Genomic DNA, 26,485 nt, shown 5'->3' with positions numbered 1-26,485 from the left:
GGGCTCAGAAAACATGTAAAAGCAGCACAGTCACAAAGACTCTGTGAGAACTTCTGAACAGTCTCCTCACAGTCTATTTCTGTGGTCAGGGCAGTAATGAAGAAATATCAGGAAACGCAATTTAGGAATGACCTATAATCCAGCTTACTTTCTCTAACACTGTGGTATGGAAATCTCATATTGTCAAACACCTTCCTGCTAGATTTCCTTTTTTCCCATGAAGCACAAATAGTAGGGAGGCGGGGTTTCTTAGGAAGGTCAACTCAGTAAGTAATGCTTGTTTTGGGAAACAAGGTACTATCAGCAGATTGCCAAGAAAAAGCTGAAAAAACAAGAAGACAGGTGTCTAATCTCAGTTGGCCATTAGATGTCATCTCAGGAAGGTTACATTACCCTTTGTACTTCAGTTTCCTCACAGGTAAATTTGATACACCATAGTGTTAGTTCATTTTGCAATGCTACAAAGGAAGACCTGATACTGTGTAATTTATAAAGCAAAGAGGTTTGGCCAGGTATGGTTGCTCACGCCTGTAATCCCAGCATTTTGGGAGGCCGAGGAGGGCAGATCACGAGGTCAGGAGATCGAGACCATCCTGGCTAACACCGTGAAGCCCCGTCTCTACTGAAAATACAAAAAATTAGCTGGGCATGGTGGCGGGCGCCTGTAGTCCCAGCTACTCAGGAGGCTGACACAGGAGAATGGCATGAACCCGGGAGGCAGAAGTTGAAGTGAGCTGAGATTGCGCCACTGCACTCCAGCCTGGGCGACAGAGCAAGACTCTGTCTCAAAAAAAAAAAAAGAAAGCAAGAAAGAAATGAGGTTTATTTGGGCTCATGGTTGTGCAGACTGTACAAGAAGCAAAGCAGCAGCATCTGCTTTGGGTGAAGCCTCAGAAGGCTTTTACTCATGGCAGAAGGTGAAGGGGGAGGAGGCATGTCACACGGCAAGAGAAAGAGCAAGAGAGATGCTAGGCTCTTTTAAACAACCAGCTCTTGAGTGAACAAATAGAGGGAGCACACACTCATTAACACAGAGAGGGCACCAAGGCATTCATGAGGGATCTGCCCCCAGGACCCACCTCCAAAATAGGAGATCACATTTCAACATAAGAATTGGAGGGGACAGATATACAAACCAAACTAGCCACATATATTGAAAGGCACAGAATGATCAATAGCAAAGCCTGTAAGTTGGTGGCCTAAAATAAAGTGCTTTATTCTTTTTCTTAGTGACACCATAAAACATAATTTCTGCCCTGGAGAATATCTGAGAATCTCAATCATATGTGACAACACTGGTTTCCTGTCTCAATGAGAGAGGCTTAGGCACAAGCCTTTCACAAAATAAATCAGGGAAAGATGTGCCATCAGGAAGGGACAGTCTCATCCAAATCTCCTTTAACCACTTCAATGTTGGGCTTGGCTATGGGGAAAGGTCTCCGTGTTCAGAGTAGATGGAAACTCATACCTTTTCACCTGAGAAAAAGGGGATGACAATAAAGGGATATCATGTGATCCAAAGTAATGGCACTACCCACATAATACCCCTCCTGGAACTGGGAAGTGGATAACCAGACACAATAACCCATAATCTTTACATTTTAGAGGATACAGTGGGAATGGAAACAGAGGCATTCTACAGGAATTCCAATGCCATCCCTGCAGCTATCAAGTTTGAGATATCATCAGCAGTTTCCTTCTCTTTTTTTTATTTATTTTTTTTATTTTGGGGTTGTGTTTCTGAGGCAGAGTCTCGCTCTGTTGCCCAGGCTAGAGTATAGTGGTGCAACCTCGGCTCACTGCAACCTCCACCTCCTGGGTTCAAGCAATTCTCCTGCCTTAGCCTCCGGAGTAGCTAGGATTACAGGCATGCACCACCATGCCTGGCTAATTTTTGTATTTTCAGTAGAGACGGGGTTTCACCATGTTGGCCAGGCTAGTCTCGAACTTCTGACCTCAAGTGATCTGCCAGCCTAGGCCACTCAAAGTTCTGGGATTACAGGTGTGAGTCACCGCACACGGCAGGAGTTTCTTTCCCTTCAAAATTCCATTAGACAGATCATAGCAGCTATGAGTCCCCTGCTTACTTCCACATCACGAGGAGCAGAAGATGGCTCCAGAGGATGCATACTTCTTTGCCTCTGGGTTATTCTAGGGTCCAGCTAGGACTTCAGGAGCCTTCCAAAGCAGGAAAAAATGCAACTCCCTCCTCATACGCCCTTCTCCCACTAGGGAAGAGTATTTTAATGGCTCTATTTCTTCACTCTTCTCCATATCCATGCCCTTTGCCACAAGTATTTGAAGGTTCTCACACTAAAAATGCAAAAAAGGCCAGACCTGGTAGCTCACGCTTGTAATTCCAGCACTTTGAAAATCCGAGGCGGGCAGATCACTTGAGGTCAGAAGTTTGAGACCAGCCTGGTCAACATGATGAAACCCCATCTCTAGTGAAAATACAAAAATTAGTTGGGTGTGGTGGTCGGTGCCTGTAATCCCAGCTACTCGGGGGTTTGAGGCACAGTAATCACTTGAACCTGGGAGATGGAACCTGAGACCGCACCATTACACTCCATCCTGGGTGACAGAGTGAGACTCTCTCTCAAAAAATATAATACAAAATTAAAGCAAATTAAAAAGTGAAATACATTTCCCTACCCTTTGACACTGTGCTTGGTCATGTGATTTTCCTTGACCAATAGGATGCTAACAGATTAATGACATTATCAGAAGCTTAAAATGAGCTTGCACACTGTGGCTTGTACCCCGTCTCTGCCATCTCCATGAGAATAATATGCTAAAGCTAGCAGCTGGTGCCAAGGGAAGGATGAGAGATATGTGGTAGAAAGCTACCCGCCTCTGAGCCCAGCCTAGAATCAGCCGATTGCCCCCCTCAAACTACAGACATAGGGGTTAGGAAATGCACATAGTTGTATAAAACAGATTTTCTGGTTGTTTGTAATGCAGCATTACTGTAAGCACCAACTGGTACATACACCATAGTAAAATTTCACCTGAAATTTATGTTTAAAATACTGCTTGCTTTGTTTTCTTGATACATTATAAGTAATTTATACCTGATTTTTTTTTTTTTTTCATTAGACTCTAAGATCCTCAAAGCAAGGTCCTATTACATTCCCAGTGTCCAGGATTTATTCATGAGTCTGCAACGTGTTCTAAACCCCAGGCAGATACAATGGTAAACCATATACATTCTAGCCATCAATCTGCAACTGTAGATTTTTCCCATCTAGCATCTGGGTTAGTTTGCTTTTGGCCACAGGTGATCATAAAATTTACTTTTGCAGCTAGAAGTGTATCAGGTCACTAATGAACTCTGAACCACCTGAGTGTTATTTGCCTAAGTATAGATGAACTGGAATCACTGCATCTTTCAGTAATGGAAGGGACTGACAAGACCATTGAATTATTGAGTTTTAATCCTAGCCAATTACCAGAGCTTTAAATATTACAGGTTCTGAATCTTCATCTACAAATATTTGATTGAATCCTCTAGTACAAGGCCTAGGCATCTGTGTTAAAAATGTCTCAGAGTAATGCTGACAATCACAAGAATTGAGGGCCCACCACCCGCATTTAGTAGAACCCCTCCATCCAATGATTGAATGTCTTCTACTGAGTTGAACTAAGGGTTTATAACGACATTAATAAACCCCACAAGGGGACCATGTCCAGGGAACTACATGTATCAGTTGGCTACGTTAGTATAACAAACCATTCCAAAACTCAGTAGCTTAAAACAATAAGCATTTATTATTGCTTATAAGTCTATAGATCTGGATGGATTTGTCTGATCTCTGCTGGGCCCACCGAAGTGTCTGACGCTAGCTGGCTGGTCTAGAACTGCCTCACTCACGTGGCCAGTGTAAGGTCACTGTCACCTGTGGTGATGGGGTCTCTGGGCCACAGCAAGCAAGACCATGAATGTCTGTCTACATTCCAAGAGAAGCCAGATTCTAGGAGAGCAAGCAGAAGTGTGTGAGTGAGCCTCTCAAGACCTTGGCTTGGGACCTGGGCTTAGAACTGACATACCCACACACCTTCACTTCTACGAATTCTGTTGGCCAAAGTAAGTATTAAGGCCAAGCCCACATTCAGGGGCTAGGGAAAGAGACTCCACCCCTTGATAAGAGGAGCTGCGAAGTCCTATCTCAAGGAAATAGATTTAAAGAGGAGAATAATTGTGACCATTTTTATCATTAATCCATGACACAGCATAACATGGGAGAGAAATAGCACTTCCAGTCAAATGTGATTTCTAAGTGAGGGCTGAAGTTTTCACCCCATCTCAAAAATTACGAAGTCCACAGGTTAAAGCTTCATCTTACATTCATTATTTCTACTCCTGCCTGCACACACACACATCTTACTTAATCCTCAAGATCTCAGTCTGAAACTAAAGCGAAAGCAATCTATTTACTCTCAGCACTATTTCGTATTATCCTTTGGGGTTACGAAGACTGGATAACACACCCCTCTTAAGAGGATGTGTTCAGGACAGGTCTCTGTGATGTCTCTTCCTGGTTTCGGATGTGCCTATGGATGAAATGTGACAATGATCATCAGAGCCACACCCTCTAAAGGACCCCAGAGCATTAGCATGACGAGCACCAAAGCGTAAGAAAAAACATTACAGGAAAAGATAACACACAAGACCAGCAAATAACCCCAAGGAACAGGAAACTGGAGCTCCTTGAAGACTACAGGCTGATGCTAATTAGATTTTATTCACCAGCTGTTTTCTAGGCCCTCTTCACTCTACCGCCCTTCTTTACTCACCCTTGCCAGACTGTGATCACTTAGAAAATGCACTAACACTGCAGGGCCTGAATCCACAACTATTTTCCCTGATCCAAGCTCCGAGATGTATGCAGCCTGTCTAGGATGTCGCAGCAGTTATTCTAGCATCTCTACAGCTAAAGTGCTGCTTTCTATTTTTCAGAAAAATCACCATGACCTTCTGGATAGCTCCACTCAAATTCTTTAAATGTTCACGTGTGGGCCAGGCATGGTGGCTCATGCCTGGCCACCATGCACTTTGGGAGGCCAAGGCAAAAGGATCACTTGAGCCCAGGAGTTCAAGACCAGCCTAGGCAACAAAGTGAGAGCCTGTTTCTACTTTATAAAAAAAAAAAAAAAGATTTCCAGAAACCAGAAAACACAGGATGGTAGAGTGGTGGCCACAGCTGGGTATTGTCTGAAGGCTTTTTGGAGGTGATTCAGCAACTGGTAAGGAGAAAGTACATGTTGCTCAAAGGCAAGGCTATCTCAACTCCATAGTTGGGTGCCTCTTTATATACACAGTTTTCAATCTGCTTGGTAGGATCACTGCTTAAAGGACTAAGTAACAGGAGTAGATGAAAAATACAATGAAATAAAAAGAAATGCTAAATTCACCATACAGTTGCCTTAGAAAAGCCAAATTCAAGCAGATATTGCATTCAATGTGCTTCATGAAGAAACTCCAGGAAGTTCTAAAAACATACCAAATAGGCCATGAATGGGAGTGTATGACAGATGCACCTGAATGTGTTCAGAGTTCTGAGCTAAGGATTCTGGGAGCAACCAACCCAAAGATCCATTCCTTATCCATGAGGAACATCTGAAACCCCCATCCCATCCCATGGAACCTGGACCATACAGGGGATCAATGCCTTTTGATTTGGGTCAAATGAAGGTTGCCAGGTGGAGGTTAGGGGGAGGGGGTTAGGTGAAAATGCTATATAAACTGCATGTTTTTGCTTTTCGTAAGTGGTTGTGGTTTTCCTGTTCAGCCTGCTGCGACTGGACCGTCCCTCTACGTAAGTCACCCCAATAAAAACCTGTCATGTTTGCTGGCCCTGGGTCTCTTCTTCCACCTCTTGAAGTGGTACCATCCCTACTGAAGTTAACAGGGGCCTGGCACTACATGGAGGAAATGTTGCCAACACTCTTCTAACCTGTATTCTATTCCTGAGCACTGATTCTGGGAGAGAAGCACGTTTGGGGTGGTGATGGTTTTGTACCGTAATGTGTAGTATCCAATGTACAAATGCCTACAAGAGTCAGGATGGCTATCAGTGCCGTTAACTGCATGGGCAACTTAGAGTGGCTTCTATTTGTTTTTTAATCACAACTGAAAAGTCACAAATTGGAACCAGCAGTCTCTAGGCAAAATCATCATCATCATGGTTCCGACCCCCCACTTCTTGCTCACTTGGCCTCCAAATAAGTGGCATTCTTGGATTGTCTTCTAATGAGCTGGCTGATGGGGCTGCAAGCAATCTATGCTTTCGATTAATCAGCCAAGGGGAAACTAGAGCCACAAAAAAACAAACTACTGGCATTATCACCACAGGAACACTGGGCATGCCAATGATGAAGTATTGCTGATTTACCTCCAGCAAAAGACATACTGCACTTTCCTGAAACTTAGAAGAGGGGCATTCACCCTAAGAGAGAACTTTTCACCCTACCTGTGACCCTCCCCACTCATACCCTCACTCACAGCCGACTTCATAGACTTCTTATATGCCAGGAAGTTCAGATGTGCCATCTTGGTACATTGTGTTTTAGGGCGATTTGCTGCAGCTCTAGAAACCTAGACATGTTAAGCATAGGCTGCTCCGTACAGGGAATCCTGAAGTTGCCTACACAGAGTTGCCTAAAACAAACCTGAGCTGCATATTCAGAGTCATCTGGCACAGGTCAAACCTTCACAGGTGTCATGACAGTACCTCTGGTTTGGGCAATTTCTATTGCATTTCCCATACCGCTCTCCTATAAAACCCCTTAGCTCAGCATCCTCATACTCTGATATAAACACAATGTAATTCCTCAAATTTACTTTACATGTAGCCTCGTCTTTCCTACATTTTTATGAATATCTTGCCAGGTATTAAGTTTGAGCTAGGCCAGGAACCAGAGGCAGCAACTTTATTCCTTCACATGTCAGTGCAATCAACGGCTTGTGTTTAGAATAAATATTTGAGACACAGAAGCCTGTTAACAATACAGTGCTTGATTACTTTGAATTACTCTCTCACCCACAGCAACTGAGGGAGAGGGCCTTGGCACCAGCTCCCTGCACAAAACCTGCTTCCCAGCCTCCACCATTTGCCTCCCGACCATTCTCTCAGAGAATTCTCGACACACTATACAAAGATCTCAGTTTTCTCCCTTAAATGCCACCCAAATTCCACACCGAACACAGACTTTTTTCTTCCCATAGCACGACAGATTTAATTCAATATCTTCATGTTCACAAATACTTAATTGGACTTACCTTGTAACTCTTTTCCTCAAACCCCACCTTGCATCTTTCGTTCAACACTTAACTCCTTTAAATAAAGGGCCTTTTTTGTTTGTTTGTTTGAGACAAAACATCATCTTGGTCTATTACAAAGCTATCATGACACTTAAGCTTCATTTCCATTAGTCAGACGTGCCTATCTATTAAAATGTCCACAATCCTTCACACTTTTTCTTCCTCAAAACCTATTTGGTAAGCAATATGGTGTTTTGTTTTGTTTTGTTTTTCTACAGTGCCAAAAGGGTACGCTGTACTAACTAGAGGTAATTAGTATGTTAAGTTTTCTTCCAAGGCCAGGCTATCGGGTTACAGCTTTCTAATAAACCCTCCTGCGAAAAGACATTTCTTTGTCTTGGGACCACCGAGAACTAACCAAACAAAACACCTTCAATTGTCTCAGAAACTCTGCCATCTAAACACAATCAAAAAGAAAAGCCAACACCAAAGCAAATAAAATGAATGAAGTGTTCCTGCTGCGGGCAGCCCTTACCATTGGGAGCGGAGGCCCCCTCCGGACCCTCGTCGGGGTTCTGGCTCCTCCTGGGCTGGGGTGAGGGTGGTGAGGGGTCCAGGCGGTGGGTGTGGGTGGAGGTATGCTCCGAGCATGCTTGAACAGGACTCACTGCCGTCTGCCTGCCTGTCTGCCACTCGGTCCTCTTGTCTGGGTGGGAAGGGCCAAGATGAAAAAAAAATGTGCAGGTTACTCACTGGCCTTCTCGGGCAGGCAGACACACCCAGGAGGAGGGAGAGGCCAGGCACAGACAGGAGAGTCTTCAGAGGCTGAGCCTGAGATCTCCCTTCTGATTTCCTTTTGTGATTACTTCCTGAACTTTAAGCTCAGTCTGCATGGGCATGGGTACTTAGAGAGGCAAATAACACTTGGGTAATTAGATTCTAAGGGCTTAATGCAAAGGTTACTTCGAAAGGCAGTGCTTTAGCACACATCCTTTTGCATTTCACTCTGAAATTTGTTTCCTCTGAGTTGGAGTGTTAACACTGGCATAGGAAATGAGAGTGAAGGGTTACTCTGGGGCAGGGGTCTGGAAGAGCCTGGAGCAAGCAAACCTGGATGTGATTTAAACAATGGGTTTCTGGAGTCTCACTTTTAGATTGAATTTTAGAGAAACAGGATTCTCAACAGTCTCCTAGTGCCTATGGACTCTGCCTTGTCCAAGAGGCACATTCTTGAAGTAGGTATCTGTAAATCAAGATTTTAGAAATGGATTCACATTGTAAATGCAAGAATTTGTTATTTGATAGCCTGACCTCTGATTAATCCTGAAATGAAGCCTTTCACAAACGGATACTAATTTGTTGGTTTGGGAGGAAGCATGGGTGTTCACAAACAAAGGCATGGCAGTAATACAGCCTAGCAAGATGGAGCAGAGGGTGAAGGAACAGGGACTTGCCTCAATTAACCCTGAAAACGCACTTCCGAAGGAGGATAACTGTTCCTCTTTCACATGTGAGCACACTGAGAGCCAGAGGTTAGGGAACTTGGCTCGTGCTAGGCCAGGTAGTGAATAGGAGACCCTGGATTTGGACCCAGGTTTGCCTGAACCCAAGACCTGGTATCCTCCCACCATACAGCCAGGAATGCCCTTCACCACTCCAATACTCACCTTTCCTCCACCTGCAGCGGACCTAAGGCTAGATACCTTTCCTTCAATTTTTATAACTTTTCCAAAACTGATACGCCATGACACATAATTCTGTGGGTTTTTAATAAGTGCAATAAAAGTGGAAAAATGTACTAGGTAGGTTTCTCTACTGTAGCTTCTCATAGCCTTTTGTATGCTAATATATACATTGTGACTCTCCAGGTTGAGGACCTACAGTGTGCCACGTTTCCCTTTCCAAAGAAGGGAAGGGACCTTCTGAGTTTGGGAAACAGTATTATAGAGATGTGTTGTTCTTTTCTCCTCTTTTTTTTTTTTTCTGAACTTATAAAAAAATTCATTATAAAAACTTCAAACAGTATATAAGGGCATAAAATAAAAAGTAAAAAATTCTCTGTTATTCTTAACAATCAGTCCCATTCCCTAGAGGTAACCACTGTTAGCAATTTCTTATGTATCTGCTTCAGAAATGTTTATGTATATAAAGCATATATGACTATCCTCTTAAAAATAGCATAACTGGGATTAAAGGATACCGTGATGTGTTATTTGGCACTTAAAAAAAATTTAATGATACGTTTGAGATTTTCCACATCAGCATATAGAATTGCTTGGGCAAGTTAGAGTCAAGAAAAGTAAAAGTTAGGTCTAAAATATTGGATTACCACTTCACAGAAGCGTCCACAACATGGGCCACCGTATGCACAGAGGGGCAGACTGAGAAGGGAGAAAGAAGAGGGACTCACACGCCTTTAAACATGATTACAATTGAATAGATACTACACTTTTTTTACTCTATGGGTTAAAAAAAAAGTGACAGAGAAATGAATTTCTTCCCTCTCCCAGCTCTGACTCTCACCCCAATGTATTAAATGAATAAAGCCTTACCCTCGACAACCTCAGCAATCAGTTGCTATGATTATCCTCATTTTACAGATTGAAAGAGCCATCTCAGAGTATGTACCCAGCACATAAGAAGGGCAAAATAAATGCTTGACATTTTATTAAAGAAGCAAACATGACATTGGCCACCCTGATTTTTGCCACACTGTGTTCCTAAAAGCCACACTATAAAGTGGATCCTATTGTCCCTTAGGAACAATGTTGTAATTGCAGGCTGTGTTCCAAGACTTCATGTTGTTTTCCTATAAATTCAAGACATAATCAACACAATCTTGTAAAAACAGAGATACAACAATAAATCTCATAATCATGTAAAATAGTAAAATGATGTTCCATGACTCAGATTTTGTGAGATTGGCTCATACAACCCCTCCTTTTTACCGATGATGGAAAGAACCTCCAGAAGATTGTGTGGATCTTCTCTAAAAGTATATACCTTGTTACACTGTCTCAGTAATGAAACAATTTTAAAATGTGCCCACATTTGAAACCTGCATTACACAAGGAACTCCATCATACTCTACAATGTACATACAAACATGCTGTATCACAAATTTGACACAATATTAATATACAAGTTAGAACAGGCATTACTCATTTAACTAGAAATAGCTGACCCTGCCTGCCTCTTTAGAATTAAAAGGTCATTTGAGGAATGATTTGACTGACTCATTTCTTAGGAAAACTGTCGAGGGATAATGTGAATCAATACTTTCCTATTTTCTCAGTATATTTTTCTGTATAAACCAGAGGCTTTCAACATCATTCCATGGGTTTTATCCCTGCTAACACAGTTGCAGTAGTGTCTTCATAGCTTGAGATATTACTGGGGACCTTAGCTTGATTTGGGATGTAGAGCTTTGACCTGATCCTCCTGCACTCCTGCCAATTCTTTCTTTTTTATTCCTCCCCAACCACTGTCCTAAGTAAGGAAGCCAACATGGCAAAACCCCATCTCTACTACAAATACAAAAATTAACCAGGCGTGGTGGCACGTGCCTGTAATCCAGGCTACTTGGGAGGCTGAGGCACGAGAACTGCTTGAACCTGAGAGGCAGAGGCTGCAGTCAGCCGAGAGTGTGCCACTACACTCCAGCCTGAGTAACAGAGCGAGACTCCATCTCAGAATAAAATAAAATGTGAATTATAATGATTTAATATTATCCAGTATCCAGACAGTATCAAATTCCTCTAAATATGTCAAATATATATTTTTATATTTTGTTCAAGTCAATACTGCAACTGGTTCATAGGTGTTGTCGTTTTATGTAAACATTCTTTTTCCATCTTTACTTTTTCCTTGCAATTTATTTGTTGAAGAACCTGGTTCTTTGCCAGAAAATGTCCCACAATCTACATTTTGATCATGGTATGACTAACATGTCCCTCTCCCTTTGGAATTTATAGTTAGATTTAGAAGCTTGATCGCATTTAGATTTGATTTTTGGACAGACTAGCTAGTTGAAAGGCAGTCTTATGTGCTTCCATCAAGAGGCAACTGGTGTTTGATAAGTTCTGGTATTTGTGCACTTAGCAGCCACTGAAAATCAATGGTTTGGTATTATTTCCTAGGGACTGAAAAATGATTTTCTTCCATTTCTTCCTCATTTATTAACTGGGATGCTATTAATACTAAGGTTTATACTTATGTAAAATGAAAGCATACATTTCCTGTTTCTGTTTTGGCCATGATATGTTAGACAGCATATGTTTTTTCAACCTACATATTTCATTAAAATCTATTTTACTGAGAAGATTATTTGCTTTAATAAATAACTACTCAGATTTCTGTAAAACAACAACAACAACTGGAAAACACCATTCAGAAACCTTCAAAGAGTGGTGAAGGACTGGTCCACAGCACAGCACTCAAGTTCAAACCTAATTTTGTCACTTGTGAGCTCTAAGACTTAGGTCAAAGCTTTTCATCTTCTTACCCTGTTTTTTTCATCTATAACATGGAGATAATAAAGCCTACATTATAGTTTTTATGAGAATTCATGATCAAGTATGCAAAGAGTATGTTTCAGTGTCTGACAAATAGTAGATACTCAGTAAGTTGTAACCACTACCAGTTTCATCAGTTTTCCCCCACACCAAGCACAGTGCCTGGCAAACTGCAGCTGCTCAATCAATATCAAGTGAATAACTTCAGGGATGATTGGCTTTACTTTGCTTCAAGCTGATGGTGGCTTTAATAGTTCAAGATACTGGGAATATAGAAGTGAACAAAACAAAATCTCCATTCATGTACTCACATTTAATTGGCTGTAGGAATGGAAAGGGGCATGATTTGCTCCCAGGTTCATTTATCCCAGTCAGCTATTTTGAACATAAGTACTACTGCTAAGCCACAGTTGAGGAACAGAATCAACTCAACTATATCTACAGAGAGGTAAGAAGACATCAATTTTCTCCAAAAGAAAGATGTACCAGCATTGCTATCACCTTGACTTGGCCTGAGGTGCTTTGAGGGTTCTCTCGGTGTACTGAGTTAAACTGTGTCCCTTGAAAATTAGGCTGATGTCTGCTACAGTTTGGATGTTTGTCCTCTCCAAATCTCATACTGAAATTGGATCCCCAGTGTTGAAGGGGGGTGGCTAATGGGGGATGTATGGGTAATGGGGCAGACACCTCATGAATAGATCAATGCCCTCCCTGGGGAGGCAAGGGGGCAAGTGAGGTTTCATTCTATTAGCTCCCACGAGAGCTGTCTGTCAAGAAAAGCCCGGCACCTCCCCTCTCACTCTCTCACAGCCTCTCTCACCATGTGACTTCTGCGCATGCCAGCTTCCCTTGTGCTTCCCACCATGAGTGGAAGCAGCCAGAGGCCCTTAACAGATGCAGATGCCAGAGCCATGCTTCTTGTACAACCTGAAGAACCATGAGCCAAATATCTTTTTCTTTATAAATTAACACAAAATGGACTATGATGTCAAAGTCCTAATCCGCAGAACCTATGAATGTGACTTTTTTTGGAAATAGGGTGTTTACAGATGTAATCAAGTTAAGACGAGGTCATATTGGATTAAGGTGAACCCTAAATCCAGTCACTGGTGTCGTTATAAGAAGAGACATAAAGACACAGGGGAAAACGTCACGGGAAGATGGAGACAGAGACTGGAGTTATGCTGCCACAAGCCAAGGAAAGCCAAAGACTGCCAGCAACTAGGAGAAACCCCACTGGCATGTTGACTTTGGAGGCATGGAGCCTCCAAGACTGTGAGAGAATACATTTCTGTTGTTTTCAGTCATCCAGTTTGCGGTAATTTGTGACAGCAGCCCTAGGAAACTAAAACATACAGTGAACTCAGACCAAAAGTATGGATCAACCAGCCTACCTATGGCTTAAACCGTTTAGTGGGAAAGACAGAGAAGGCGTGGGGGAAATCCTAGACAGGAGAACCTGAGTCAGCTTTAATTTGTCTTAGACCAGCTGGGCCCACAGCCGACTCTTCAAAGCTGCACAAGTACCAACAGGTAAGCCTGCTTTACCTGAAAGTCAGGTGGGCAGAAACCACAGGACTTGCTGGCACTGATATGTTAGGAATGAAAATGCCCTTTGTAGGGTAAGGGTAGTCTTCCTCCACAAGAGGGAGAGGGGGAATATTAACACCATCCCATGTTGGGGGAGAAGTACTTTACCCTAGGTATCCACCTGTCTATCCTGTCGTATCTCAGGGAGGCTCTATGGCCTAATAAAAACATCTACACACTCTGACGTGGGATGCTCCTTAGCACTCCCCTGGTTATTCAACCATGCCAAGCCTCGGCATATCACCACCTCCTCTCGGCACCGTGAGAAGAATTCAATGCAATAAGGCAGTGGAGAACCTGGCATGTGAGAGGTGCTGGTCTGGCACCCTTTACAAAGCCATATCTGGATACTTGTGATGGTAAACAGTCATGGTGGCCACTCACAAACACTCCCTTTGTGTGCTAGGCACTGAGCTGGACACTGTGGAGACTGAGTTATGGTCTTTGATAAATGAACTGTGTAAGGGCTTTGGGATTTAGAGATGGTGTCTTTTTTCTTTCTTAAAATTTCATTTACATTATAGTAGTGTTTTATAATAAAATGTCTTAAAATTCTGATCTAATATTTTTTAAAAGAAGTGGGAAAAGCTGTCACATATTTATTAAAAATGTATTTTTTACAACATTGCTCAATTGTTCAGCAAGGCACAGCTGAATCTTGCCAAAGCATTAAGAGAGCCAGTGTCCACCCTCAAATTTCCCCTCACCCACACTGCACTCCAACACTGTCAGTAGCACATGATTTAGCACTTAATTGGTGGCTAATTATTGCAGGTGTGCTAGTTTTATTTTCCTAGCTTAGCTCCCTCAGGGCAAAAATTACCTCCTTTCACACCATCTATTAGCACCTACTCAGAAGTCCTGCATGACCAAGGTTTAGCTGGCCTTACAGACAGGACTATGCAATAGACTTCTCTCTACCTTTCTGGAGAACGAGCCATAAGAAGCTGCTTAGTGATTAAGTTAGAGAAAGGAACGAAGCAGAAGAGACTACGACTAAGAGCTGTGCTCACATTTGGGGTCTGCTAAATAATTTCCCATTGGTCCACTCTGAAATGGCACCACCAAAGCCATAGGGCAAAACATGCAGGTGGTACTCAGCGATCCAGCTATGGGTCAAAAGCACCTAAGAAACCGGTGTATATGTGTGCAGGCTTGTGTGTGCACGTGCAGCGGCATGTGTACATACCTCAAGGCTAAAGCAATTCAAGCTTTTCTCTTCCTGAGATAAAAAACCAGCCTTTCTCAGTGACTGCTACACCGTATTATTTCTTTATGACTGCCACAGATGCTTTGGGTACTTGCCGGAAGCAAGAAAGAGACTTTAGCCCCATGTGTCTTTGGAAACTGTGGATAGAAGAATTGTGCGCCAGACACTGCGCTAATTTCTTTACATGTGTTCTTTTAATTATTCCACTCAGAGGTTCTAGGGGGTTGGACCAACCCCATTTCCCTGGCTGGAAAACTGCCTAGAAAAGGCAGAGCCAGGACTGGATCTGATGTGTCAGTGACTCCAGCACAGACTTCTGCATGACCACAGTTCAATACTATTGGGAGGGAGGGGACAGAGCCACGAACCAGTATCAGGCAAAGTTGTTAGACCCTAGACATTTTCCTCCCATACCCTCATCCGCTGCCCACCAATAGAAACAATGAACTTTCACGGGAGACCCTCAAATCACTTCACAAAGAAGGCCTCTAGGCCTAAATCCAGCCATGCTATGATAGAGGAGGGAGAAAAGAGACCCATACTGAAGCCCTTGGACTTGGGTTAAAAGCTGCATTGTCCCTCCTCTCCATGCAGAGCAGCTAATTGAGGTTAGAGCCATAGAAACCAAACAAAAGGCTCTGAGGGGCCCACACATCCTAGCCTAACTGCTGCCAACCACTGTGGGAAGGGCCAGAGGAAGCCCTGCTTGCCCTCACTCCTCAACAGTTTAATGAAGATTTGATCTGTCATCTTCCCAGGGAACAAATTCCTGCATGACTGCCTGAGAGAAACTGATTTTTATTCTCAAACAAAAGAGTGGATTCTCCTTTAAAGCCAGAAGTCAGCAATAAAATGGGCCATAAACATATTTATGGGGTTATAACCCCCTTAGAATAGGCTCTTGGATTTCTCTCCCAGCCCCTGGGCCTGCCAAAACCAAATTCCTGGAGAACTTCCTGGGCATCATGGCTGGGGAGCGGTGGGAAGGTCTGCAGAGGCTGTGGGTCTCCCTGAGCTGCTGCCACAGATGGGCACTTTTCGGGCCAGATCGTCCATGGTCTCTGAAAGTTATGAGGTTATTCACCCAACACCATCTATCAGCAAATGAGGATATCTGGCTTGCTTTGTACGTTTGGGATGATTCTGAAAAAAGTTACACTTGCATTTCAAAATGTCTAAGATTTTGTCACATAAATGACACACACAAAAGCAAAATTTTTTATGCATCATAAAGCAAGGATTACCTTTGAGCCGGCAAAGAAAAACCCAACCATTTTCTTTTTGGACTTATTTTACTTCTACTCTTTAAAAACCTCTCTTTTGGGGATAGAAATTCCTGGGAAGAAGGCATCATTACTCAGATATTAAAAATATCTTACCGTATGTTCCCCACATGGGCTTGAGTATACTAAACCTACCTCAGTGCCTTGAAATTACTGTCATCTACAACTTTTTGCCATTTCCGTAGAATTACATTGACAAGCAGACTTTGTGGGACTGAGGACTTTCGCACTTTTCAAACAGGGAAGAAGTTGCCATATGTATGAAAAAAAAGGTTAGATTTGTTCTTTATGGATTCAAGACACTGTCATAATAACTATAATAATTACAATAATAATACATTGTTGGAAGAGCTGACATCTATCCATTAAGCATATTTATTATATCAGTCATTATTTTAAGAGCTTTTTTTTCCACATGAAAGTTTTTAGTTTATTAATCTTCCTGTGAAAAATCCACAATAGCCACAGATAACATCACTGCAATGCCTTTACCCCTTCAGCTGTGATCCAATCTTCAGCTCACTGCTAGACACTTCATTTCTTTTTGGCGACACCAACATTGGCCTTTGCAGTCCCCCTGACTTTCGTCATTCTGTTCTTGTGTTCCTCTCGTTGCTTTCTTGAGGTCTTTTTCTTCTCATACAGAACATGTCTTGCAAGTCCATGTTTGGATTCATATTTCTTTGCACAATCCAAGAAATCATAAATCATGCCAAAGCCAGTTGTCTTGCCACCACCAAAATGAGTTCTGAATCCAGGTACAAAGATGACATCCAGTGTGGTCTTGTCCATTTTGGCTAGTTTTTCCTGAATTTCTGTCTCAGGTACAGTACTGTTGCCTTCCTGGGGTGAAGGACATCAATGATCATTTGTTTCCTCTGAAGTCATCGGTTGGTCATGAACTTTCTAGTTCAGATAAGTTACTATGTCATTCATGATGGCAGTCTATCCTCAGACAGCCAGGGAGTCTACTCTAAGAGCTTTAAATACATTTTTTTTTCATTCAATCTTTTCAACAACCCTATGAAATCATTACTGTTATGGCTCTAATTTTGCTGATGAAGAAAACAAAGCTTGGAAAAGTTAAGTGTTTTGTACTGACTCAAACGGCTAGTAAGTAGGGAAGCCAGTATTCCAATCAGGCAGTATGTTGCTACAGGACTAGTTGTTAACCGTAACATTGCATGAACATGGAATGAGCTTCCTCTCTAGAGAGCAAGTCCTTCAAGACGAGAGGCAGCCACTATGGTACAAGAACTTGAGCTTCACTTGGGATATTGGCAAGTTACCCCATCATGTCCCTGGTGACGCCGAGTTCATATTCCATTATATTAAGCTACTTGGTATCAACATGATTTTCTAGTTTTGAACAGTTCTATAGTTATATTTTTCATTTGTGTCAGGTAGTGTGCCATTTAAGAAGCAGAAGGGAGATGAGCTTGTCATGACAGGTGGCATTCAGATTTCTAAAGAAAACATTTAGATTTGTACATCTGTTCTGAAACCGCCTCTATTTCTTCTTAGATGCAGGTGGTTAAATACATGTCCTTACCAAGGTTTCTGCTCTAAAGTCAAGAGGCTCATCCCTGCAGCTACACAGCACCTGCAGCTTGCCCTACTCTTAAGCAAACCCAGTGAGAATGGATGTCAGGTTCAAGCATGGCAATAAGGCCAGAAGTGATTCTGATGCTGAAAGGCCAGGTAAGATTCCATTAAACCAGCCTTCTCTAAGTCACTGGGCCACCTCCAGGGCACTGGTCATTGGCCAGATCTAATACCCACCTCCTCTCTGCCAGAAGTGAGGTGCAAGAAGCACATATAAAGAAGTGAAATATTAGATTTGTGGAAAGACTGTTCATTTTGTCTCCCTCAACTACTTTTTCCCTTTGCTTCATTTACTATTAGGATACAATTCAAGTTCCATCACATACAATGGAGCTTACTTACAACACAAAGGAAGTGGGTAACATATTTGGTTCATCATCCAGCCTTGAATCATTAAGAGGAAAGCTTGACCAATCTTCTAGAACCTCTAAAACACTGACAGCAAGCCCCTTTTATTATTCTGAGGGCAAAGAACTAGAATTCTAGGCCTCACGCAAGCTCTTCATATCTTTCTCTCTTTCTCCTTCCAGTTCCTCTTAGCCAACTGTCTCCAAAATGCCCTTTCTGGGCACGTGGAAAGAAAGAAGGACATGTCCTTTTGTAGGGTATGAAGCACATTGGCTGTTGTTACTTCTCCAAGCGAAGCTGAGCAGAAAACTACTGGCAAGTCTAAGGCAGAAATGGGGCAGAAAGAAGACTGGAAAACAGCAAGACAAGGAAAGAGAAATGTCCTATCATAGTCTGGGGTGCCATAACAGGGAGCTGGCTGCTCTTTGGACCAGTGACTTGCTACAAATTTTATTTATTTATTTTTTTTTTTTTTTTTTTCTTTTTTTTTCTTTTTTTTTTTTATTATACTTTAAGTTCTAGGGTACATGTGCATGACTTTATATCATGTATAACTCCCCAATGCAATCCCTCCCTCCTCCCCCCTCCCCATGATAGGCCCCAGTGTGTGATGTTCCCCTTCCCGAGTCCAAGTGATCTCATTGTTCAGTTCCCACCTATGAGTGAGAACATGCGGTGTTTGGTTTCTCTTCTTGTGATAGTTTGCTAAGAATGATGGTTTCCAGCTGCATCCATGTCCCTACAAAGGACGCAAACTCATCCTTTTTGATGGCTGCATAGTATTCCATGGTGTATATGTGCCACATTTTCTTAATCCAGTCTGTCACAGATGGACATTTGGGTTGATTCCAAGTCTTTGCTATTGTGAATAGTGCCGCAATAAACATACGTGTGCATGTGTCTTTGTAGTAGAGTAATTTATAATCCTTTGGGTATATACCCAGTAGTGGGATGGCTGGGTCATATGGTACATCTAGTTCTAGATCCTTGAGGAATCGCCATACTGTTTTCCATAATGGTTGAACTAGTTTACAATCCCACCAACAGTGTAAAAGTGTTCCTATTTCTCCACATCCTCTCCAACACCTGTTGTTTCCTGACTTCTTAATGATTGCCATTCTAACTGGTGTGAGATGGTATCTCATTGTGGTTTTGATTTGCATTTCTCTGATGGCGAGTGATGATGAGCATTTTTTCATGTGTCTGTTGGCTGTATGAATGTCTTCTTTTGAGAAATGTCTGTTCATATCCTTTCCCCACTTTTTGATGGGGTTGTTTGTTTTTTTCTTGTATATTTGTTTGAGTTCTTTGTAGATTCTGGATATTAGCCCTTTGTCAGATGAGTAGGTTGCAAAAATTTTTTCCCATTCTGTAGGTTGCCTGTTCACTCTGATGGTAGTTTCTTTAGCTGTGCAAAAGCTCTTTAGTTTAATTAGATCCCATGTGTCAATTTTTGCTTTTGCTGCCGTTGCTTTTGGTGTTTTAGACATGAAGTCCTTGCCCATGCCTATGTCCTGAATGGTACTACCTAGATTTTCTTCTAGGGTTTTTATGGTATTAGGTCTAACATTTAAGTCTCTAATCCATCTTGAATTAATTTTCGTATAAGGGGTAAGGAAAGGATCCAGTTTCAGCTTTCTACTTATGGCTAGCCAATTTTCCCAGCACCATTTATTAAATAGGGAATCCTTTCCCCATTTCTTGTTTCTCTCAGGTTTGTCAAAGATCAGATGGCTGTAGATGTGTGGTATTATTTCTGAGGACTCTGTTCTGTTCCATTGGTCTATATCTCTGTTTTGGTACCAGTACCATGCTGTTTTGGTTACTGTAGCCTTGTAGTATAGTTTGAAGTCAGGTAGCGTGACGCCTCCAGCTTTGTCCTTTTGACTTAGGATTGTCTTGGCAATGCGGGCTCTTTTTTGGTTCCATATGAACTTTAAAGCAGTTTTTTCCAATTCTGTGAAGAAAGTCATTGGTAGCTTGATGGGGATGGCATTGAATCTATAAATCACCTTGGGCAGTATGGCCATTTTCACAATATTGATTCTTCCTATCCATGAGCATGGTATGTTCTTCCATTTGTTTGTGTCCTCTTTGATTTCACTGAGCAGTGGTTTGTAGTTCTCCTTGAAGAGGTCCTTTACATCCTTTGTAAGCTGGATTCCTAGGTATTTTATTCTCTTTGAAGCAATTGTGAATGGAAGTTCATTCCTGATTTGGCTCTCTGCTTGTCTGTTACTGGTGTATAAGAATGCTTGTGATTTTTGCACATTAATTTTGTATCCTGAGACTTTGCTGAAGTTGCTTATCAGCTTAAGGAGATTTTGGGCTGAGACAATGGGTTTTCTAAATATACAATCATGTCATCTGCAAACAGGGACAATTTGACTTCTTCTTTTCCTAACTGGATACCCTTGATTTCTTTCTCTTGCCTGATTGCCCTAGCCAGAACTTCCAACACTATGTTGAATAGGAGTGGTGAGAGAGGGCATCCCTGTCTTGTGCCAGTTTTCAAAGGGAATTTTTCCAGTTTTTGCCCATTCAGTATGATATTAGCTGTGGGTTTGTCATAAATAGCTCTTATTATTTTGAGGTACGTTCCATCAATACCAAATTTATTGAGCGTTTTTAGCATAAAGGGCTGTTGAATTTTGTCAAAAGCCTTTTCTGCATCTATTGAGATAATCATGTGGTTCTTGTCTTTGGTTCTGTTTATATGCTGGATTACGTTTATTGATTTGCGAATGTTGAACCAGCCTTGCATCCCAGGGATGAAGCCCACTTGATCATGGTGGATAAGCTTTTTGATGTGCTGCTGAATCCGGTTTGCCAGTATTTTATTGAGGATTTTTGCATCGATGTTCATCAGGGATATTGGTCTAAAATTCTCTTTTTTTGTTGTGTCTCTGCCAGGCTTTGGTATCAGGATGATGTTGGCCTCATAAAAAGAGTTAGGGAGGATTCCCTCTTTTTCTATTGATTGAAATAGTTTCAGAAGGAATGGTACCAGCTCCTCCTTGTACCTCTGGTAGAATTCAGCTGTGAATCCATCTGGTCCTGGACTTTTTTTGGTGGGTAGGCTATTAATTGTTGCCTCAATTTCAGAGCCTGCTATTGGTCTATTCAGGGATTCAACTTCTTCCTGGTTTAGTCTTGGGAGAGTGTAAGTGTCCAGGAAATTATCCATTTCTTCTAGATTTTCTAGTTGATTTGCGTAGAGGCATTTATAGTATTCTCTGATGGTTGTTTGTATTTCTGTGGGGTCGGTGGTGATATCCCCTTTATCATTTTTTATTGCGTCTATTTGATTCCTCTCTCTTTTCTTCTTTATTAGTCTAGCTAGCGGTCTGTCAATTTTGTTGATCTTTTCAAAAAACCAACTCCTGGATTCATTGATTTTTTGGAGGGTTTTTTGTGTCTCTATCTCCTTCAGTTCTGCTCTGATCTTAGTTATTTCTTGCCTTCTGCTAGCTTTTGAATGTGTTTGCTCTTGCCTCTCTAGTTCTTTTAATTGTGATGTTAGAGTGTCAATTTTAGATCTCTCCTGCTTTCTCTTGTGGGCATTTAGTGCTATAAATTTCCCTCTACACACTGCTTTAAATGTGTCCCAGAGATTCTGGTATGTTGTATCTTTGTTCTCATTGGTTTCAAAGAACATCTTTATTTCTGCTTTCATTTCGTTATGTACCCAGTAGTCATTCAGGAGCAGGTTGTTCAGTTTCCATGTAGTTGAGCGGTTTTGATTGAGTTTCTTAGTCCTGAGTTCTAGTTTGATTGCACTGTGGTCTGAGAGACAGTTTGTTATAATTTCTGTTCTTGTACATTTGCTGAGGAGTGCTTTACTTCCAATTATGTGGTCAATTTTGGAATAAGTGCGATGTGGTGCTGAGAAGAATGTATATTCTGTTGATTTGGGGTGGAGAGTTCTATAGATGTCTATTAGGTCCGCTTGGTGCAGAGATGAGTTCAATTCCTGGATATCCTTGTTAACTTTCTGTCTCGTTGATCTGTCTAATGTTGACAGTGGAGTGTTGAAGTCTCCCATTATTATTGTATGGGAGTCTAAGTCTCTTTGTAGGTCTCTAAGGACTTGCTTTATGAATCTGGGTGCTCCTGTATTGGGTGCATATATATTTAGGAGAGTTAGCTCTTCCTGTTGAATTGATCCCTTTACCATTATGTAATGGCCTTCTTTGTCTCTTTTGATCTTTGATGGTTTAAAGTCTGTTTTATCAGAGACTAGGATTGCAACCCCTGCTTTTTTTTGTTCTCCATTTGCTTGGTAGATCTTCCTCCATCCCTTTATTTTGAGCCTATGTATGTCTCTGCATGTGAGATGGGTCTCCTGAATACAGCAGACTGATGGGTCTTGACTCTTTATCCAGTTTGCCAGTCTGTGTCTTTTAATTGGAGCATTTAGTCCATTACATTTAAGGTTAATATTGTTATGTGTGAACTTGATCCTGTCATTATGATATTAACTGGTTATTTTGCTCGTTAGTTGATGCAGTTTCTTCCTAGCCTCGATGGTCTTTACATTTTGGCATGTTTTTGCAATGGCTGGTACCGGTTGTTCCTTTCCATGTTTAGGGCTTCCTTCAGGGTCTCTTGTAAGGCAGGCCTGGTGGTGACAAAATCTCTAAGCATTTGCTTATCTGTAAAGGATTTTATTTCTCCTTCACTGATGAAGCTTAGTTTGGCTGGATATGAAATTCTGGGTTGAAAATTCTTTTCTTTAAGAACGTTGAATATTGGCCCCCACTCTCTTCTGGCTTGTAGAGTTTCTGCCGAGAGGTCTGCTGTTAGTCTGATGGGCTTCCCTTTGTGGGTAACCCGACCTTTCTCTCTGGCTGCCCTTAAGATTTTTTCCTTCATTTCAACTTTGGTGAATCTGGCAATTATGTGTCTTGGAGTTGCTCTTCTGGAGGAGTATCTTTGTGGCGTTCTCTGTATTTCCTGAATTTGAATGTTGGCCTGCCCTACTAGGTTGGGGAAGTTCTCCTGGATGATATCCTGAAGAGTGTTTTCCAACTTGGTTCCATTTTCCCCCTCACTTTCAGGCACCCCAATCAGACGTAGATTTGGTCTTTTTACATAATCCCATACTTCTTGCAGGCTTTGTTCATTTCTTTTTCTTCTTTTTTCTTTTGGTTTCTCTTCTCGCTTCATTTCATTCATTTGATCCTCAATCGCTGATACTCTTTCTTCCAGTTGATCGAGTCGGTTACTGAAGCTTGTGCATTTGTCACGTATTTCTCGTGTCATGGTTTTCATCTCTGTCATTTCGTTTATGATCTTCTCTGCATTAATTAGTCTAGCTGTCAATTCTTCCACTTTTTTTTCAAGATTTTTAGTTTCTTTGCGCTGGGTACGTAATTCCTCCTTTAGCTCTGAGAGGTTTGATGGACTGAAGCCTTCTTCTCTCATCTCGTCAAAGTCATTCTCTGACCAGCTTTGATCCGTTGCTGGCGATGGGCTGCGCTCCTTTGCAGGGGGAGATGCGCTCTTATTTTTTGAATTTCCAGCTTTTCTGCCCTGCTTCTTCCCCATCTTTGTGGTTTTATCTGTCTCTGGTCTTTGATGATGGTGATGTACTGATGGGGTTTTGGTATAGGTGTCCTTCCTGTTTGATAGTTTTCCTTCTGACAGTCAGGACCCTCAGCTGTAGGTCTGTTGGAGATTGCTTGAGGTCTACTCCCGACCCTGTTTGCCTGGGTATCAGCAGCAGAGGTTGCAGAAGATTGAATATTGCTGAACAGCGAGTGTACCTGTCTGATTCTTCCTTTGGAAGCTTCCTCTCAGGGGTGTACTCTACCCTGTGAGGTGTGGGGTATCAGACTGCCCCTAGTGGGGGATGTCTCCCAGCTAGGCTACTCAGGGGTCAGGGACCCACCTGAGCAGGCAGTCTGTCCGTTCTCAGATCTCAACCTCCGCGTTAGGAGATCCACGGCTCTCCCCAAAGCTGTCAGACAGAGTCGTTCACGTCTGCAGCGGCCCCGCTCTTTCCCCTAATGGACTGCAGCTGTGCGCTGTCCGCAGAGGTAGAGTCTACAGAGACAGGCAGGCTTCCTTGAGCTGCTGTGAGCTCCACCCAGTTCGAGCTTCCCAGCGGCTTTGTTTACCTACTTAAGCCTCAGCAATGGCGGGCGCCCCTCCCCCAGCCTCGCTGCTGCCTTGCGGATAGATCGCGGCAGACGGCTGTGTTAGCAGTGAGGGAGGCTCCGTGGGCGTGGGACCCTCCCGGCCAGGTGTGGGATATATTCTCCTGGTGTGCCTGTTTCCTTAAAGCGCAGTATTGGGGTGGGAGTTACCCGATTTTCCAGGTGTTGTGTGTCTCAGTTCCCCTGGCTAGGAAAAGGGATTTCCTTCCCCCTTGCGCTTCCAGGTGAGGCGATGCCTCGCCCTGCTTCAGCTCACGCTGGTCAGGCTGCAGCAGCTGACCAGCACCGATTGTCCGGCACTCCCTAGAGAGATGACCCCAGTACCTCAGTTGAAAATGCAGAAATCACCGGTCTTCTGTGTCGCTCGCGCTGGGAGTTGGAGACTGGAGCTGTTCCTATTCGGCCATCTTGCTCCGCCCCCTACAAATTTTATTTATTTAGCGACAGAGTCTCATCACCCAGGCTGGAGTGCAGTGGTGTGATTTCGATTCACTGCAACCTGCATCTCCCAGGCTCAAGCAATCCTCCCACCTCAGCCTCGCAAGTAGCTGAGACTACAGCCACATACCACCATGCCTGGCTAATTTTTTGATGTTCTTGTTGTTATTATTGTTGTTTTTTGTGTAGAGACAGGGTTTTGCCATTTTGCCCAGGCTGGTCTCAAACTCCTGGGCTCAAGTGATCTGCCTGCTTCAGCCTCCCAAAATGCTGGAATCACAGGTGTGAACCACCACACCTGGCCTACCAATTTTAAACATAAGAGTTGGCACTAAAAACGGTGACCCATTCTTTATATAAAGACTGGCCAGTGACAGTCTCAAAGGCACTATTCGAGAACTAACTTTGTGGTAATGGCAAGAAAAGAAAAAAAAAATGAGAAAGAACTAGAAGAAAGAAGAAAAGGTAGAGAGAAGGAGTCTCAATGTATCTTAATCATGACCCTTTCAAAAGTGACCAAGTATATCCTTCCCTACCACAAACACTTCCTGTCATTTCCATCTAATGAAATGTGCAGGGATGGTCTGAAGAGATGCATTCAACAGGAAAGGAAGCTGCCGGGTAAGAATATCAGGGTGTCACCTCTCAAGAGTCATCGTTTTTCTTTTGGTTCTGGGGACACAGCTGGACTGTCAGATACGCTGCCACAGGAAAAGGCATGCACCTACAAGGGAGACAGAGGAAAGGGCTGAAGGGAGAGACAAAGATGGATGCTGAAAGAAGACCCAGATTTCAGAGTATCTCTATGGGTTCTGTAAGTTTAATAAATAATATTCTTGGATTTACTATGGAGTCAGTCCTGCCAAAACCTACACTTGGACTTGAAACCTAATTGAAGAAAAGTCATTCAAAAATACCAAAATGAGTGAAAGCACGACCAAAAAAAATTATTTTAAGAGTAAGAATTAATGGAGCATATTTAGAAGAGAGAGAATTTAGGAGGGGAGAGAGAGAGAGAGACAGCTATACACACAATATTAAGAGGAGGTATCTGAAAAGGTAACAAAAACAATTCAAGACTTTTTGTTTTTTGTAGAGCTCAGCAGCACAAAGGTTGAGTGTCTGGTAGGGGCTACTCAGGACTGAGCAATGACCGAACGGGTATGGCGGAAGGTCAATGAATCAGAATTCTAAGGCTATTCGTACAAGGCCTAAGAAAAAAACGCCCTGGGGGTTGAGGCTGAGTCAGAAGGCAGGTGAAGCCAGGGGACTACAAAGACAGACATTTCAGGTGAAAATGAGATCCAAAATTCAGCACGCCGTAGAAAAGCTGCTAAGAACGGGTAATTCCAATTATACCTGCCATCTATGTAACAGTCATAATTTGTAAGTTAACTTACCACTGCATACCTCATTTCATTCCTCAATAAGCTCTGTGAAGTGGTTAGGTAGGACGGGTATCCTTGTTACCACATTCCAGGAAGAAACTAAGGTTTAGTGGGGTCGGGTGATTTCCCAGGTCTTATGGCTGCTAAGTGGGAGAGTGAGGACTCCTAGTGAGCTCTTCTGACTCCTACTCCAGTGCTTTCTCCACTATACCATAACTCAGGAGTACCAGAAATATCACTAAGGGGAAGGTGGATTTGGAAAATACTTAAGTGAAGGGCCAAAGTCAGCAATGTAATGCACATGACCTGCATGGAGGGTGGTAGAAGTGGACCCTGCTGGTCTGTGGAAAAATGTGGAACGATGACAGCTCAACATGGCATGAAAGTCACCATGGGGAAAGGAGACTATGCCAGTCCTTCCAAGGTTGAGGGAATTAGGGCCACAAGGAGAAGAAGGGAAGTCAGGCGACTTTAAGGAATTATATGGAGCACAACATACAGGTAGAAAAGGTAGGACTATCTCCTCACCATCAACAAGGATTTGAAGGATACAAGATGGCTCAGGATTGAGTGAGTGAATGAATTAGTGGGTGAATGAATGAAAGGCAAAGACGCTGGGCAGAGAGGCTTTAACCTCAGATGAGTGATCAGCAGGAGCAGGGATGAGGATGACCATGGGTAGAG

General features: G+C 42.6%; 1 protein-coding gene and 1 pseudogene across 14 annotated transcripts in view; both read right to left on the bottom strand.

The window, feature by feature from the left end:
- The window catches only part of STON2 (stonin 2), a 187,816-nt gene that overhangs the window by 62,624 nt on the left and 98,707 nt on the right, over positions 1-26,485 (bottom strand). For 9 of the 13 annotated variants that reach the window (XM_033187226.1, XM_033187228.1, XM_033187234.1 and 6 more), the window contains one exon: positions 7,800-7,970. The exons of the other annotated variants lie outside the window; for them this stretch is intronic. In XM_033187226.1, the coding sequence (XP_033043117.1) occupies positions 7,800-7,970 (171 nt within the window). The remainder of the gene's footprint in view (positions 1-7,799; positions 7,971-26,485) is intronic. 13 annotated transcript variants of the gene reach the window in all.
- Positions 16,281-16,797, bottom strand: LOC117069236 (annotated as a pseudogene). The gene has a single exon (XR_004431462.1). The product of XR_004431462.1 is annotated as a 40S ribosomal protein S24-like (transcript).

Source organism: Trachypithecus francoisi, unplaced genomic scaffold (genome assembly GCF_009764315.1).
Source record: "Trachypithecus francoisi isolate TF-2019V2 unplaced genomic scaffold, Tfra_2.0 Lachesis_group3, whole genome shotgun sequence".
Taxonomy (NCBI): Eukaryota; Metazoa; Chordata; class Mammalia; order Primates; family Cercopithecidae; genus Trachypithecus; species Trachypithecus francoisi.
The sequence above is the reverse complement of the archived record's forward strand: the minus strand, read 5'-3'. Positions and strand labels throughout refer to the sequence as shown.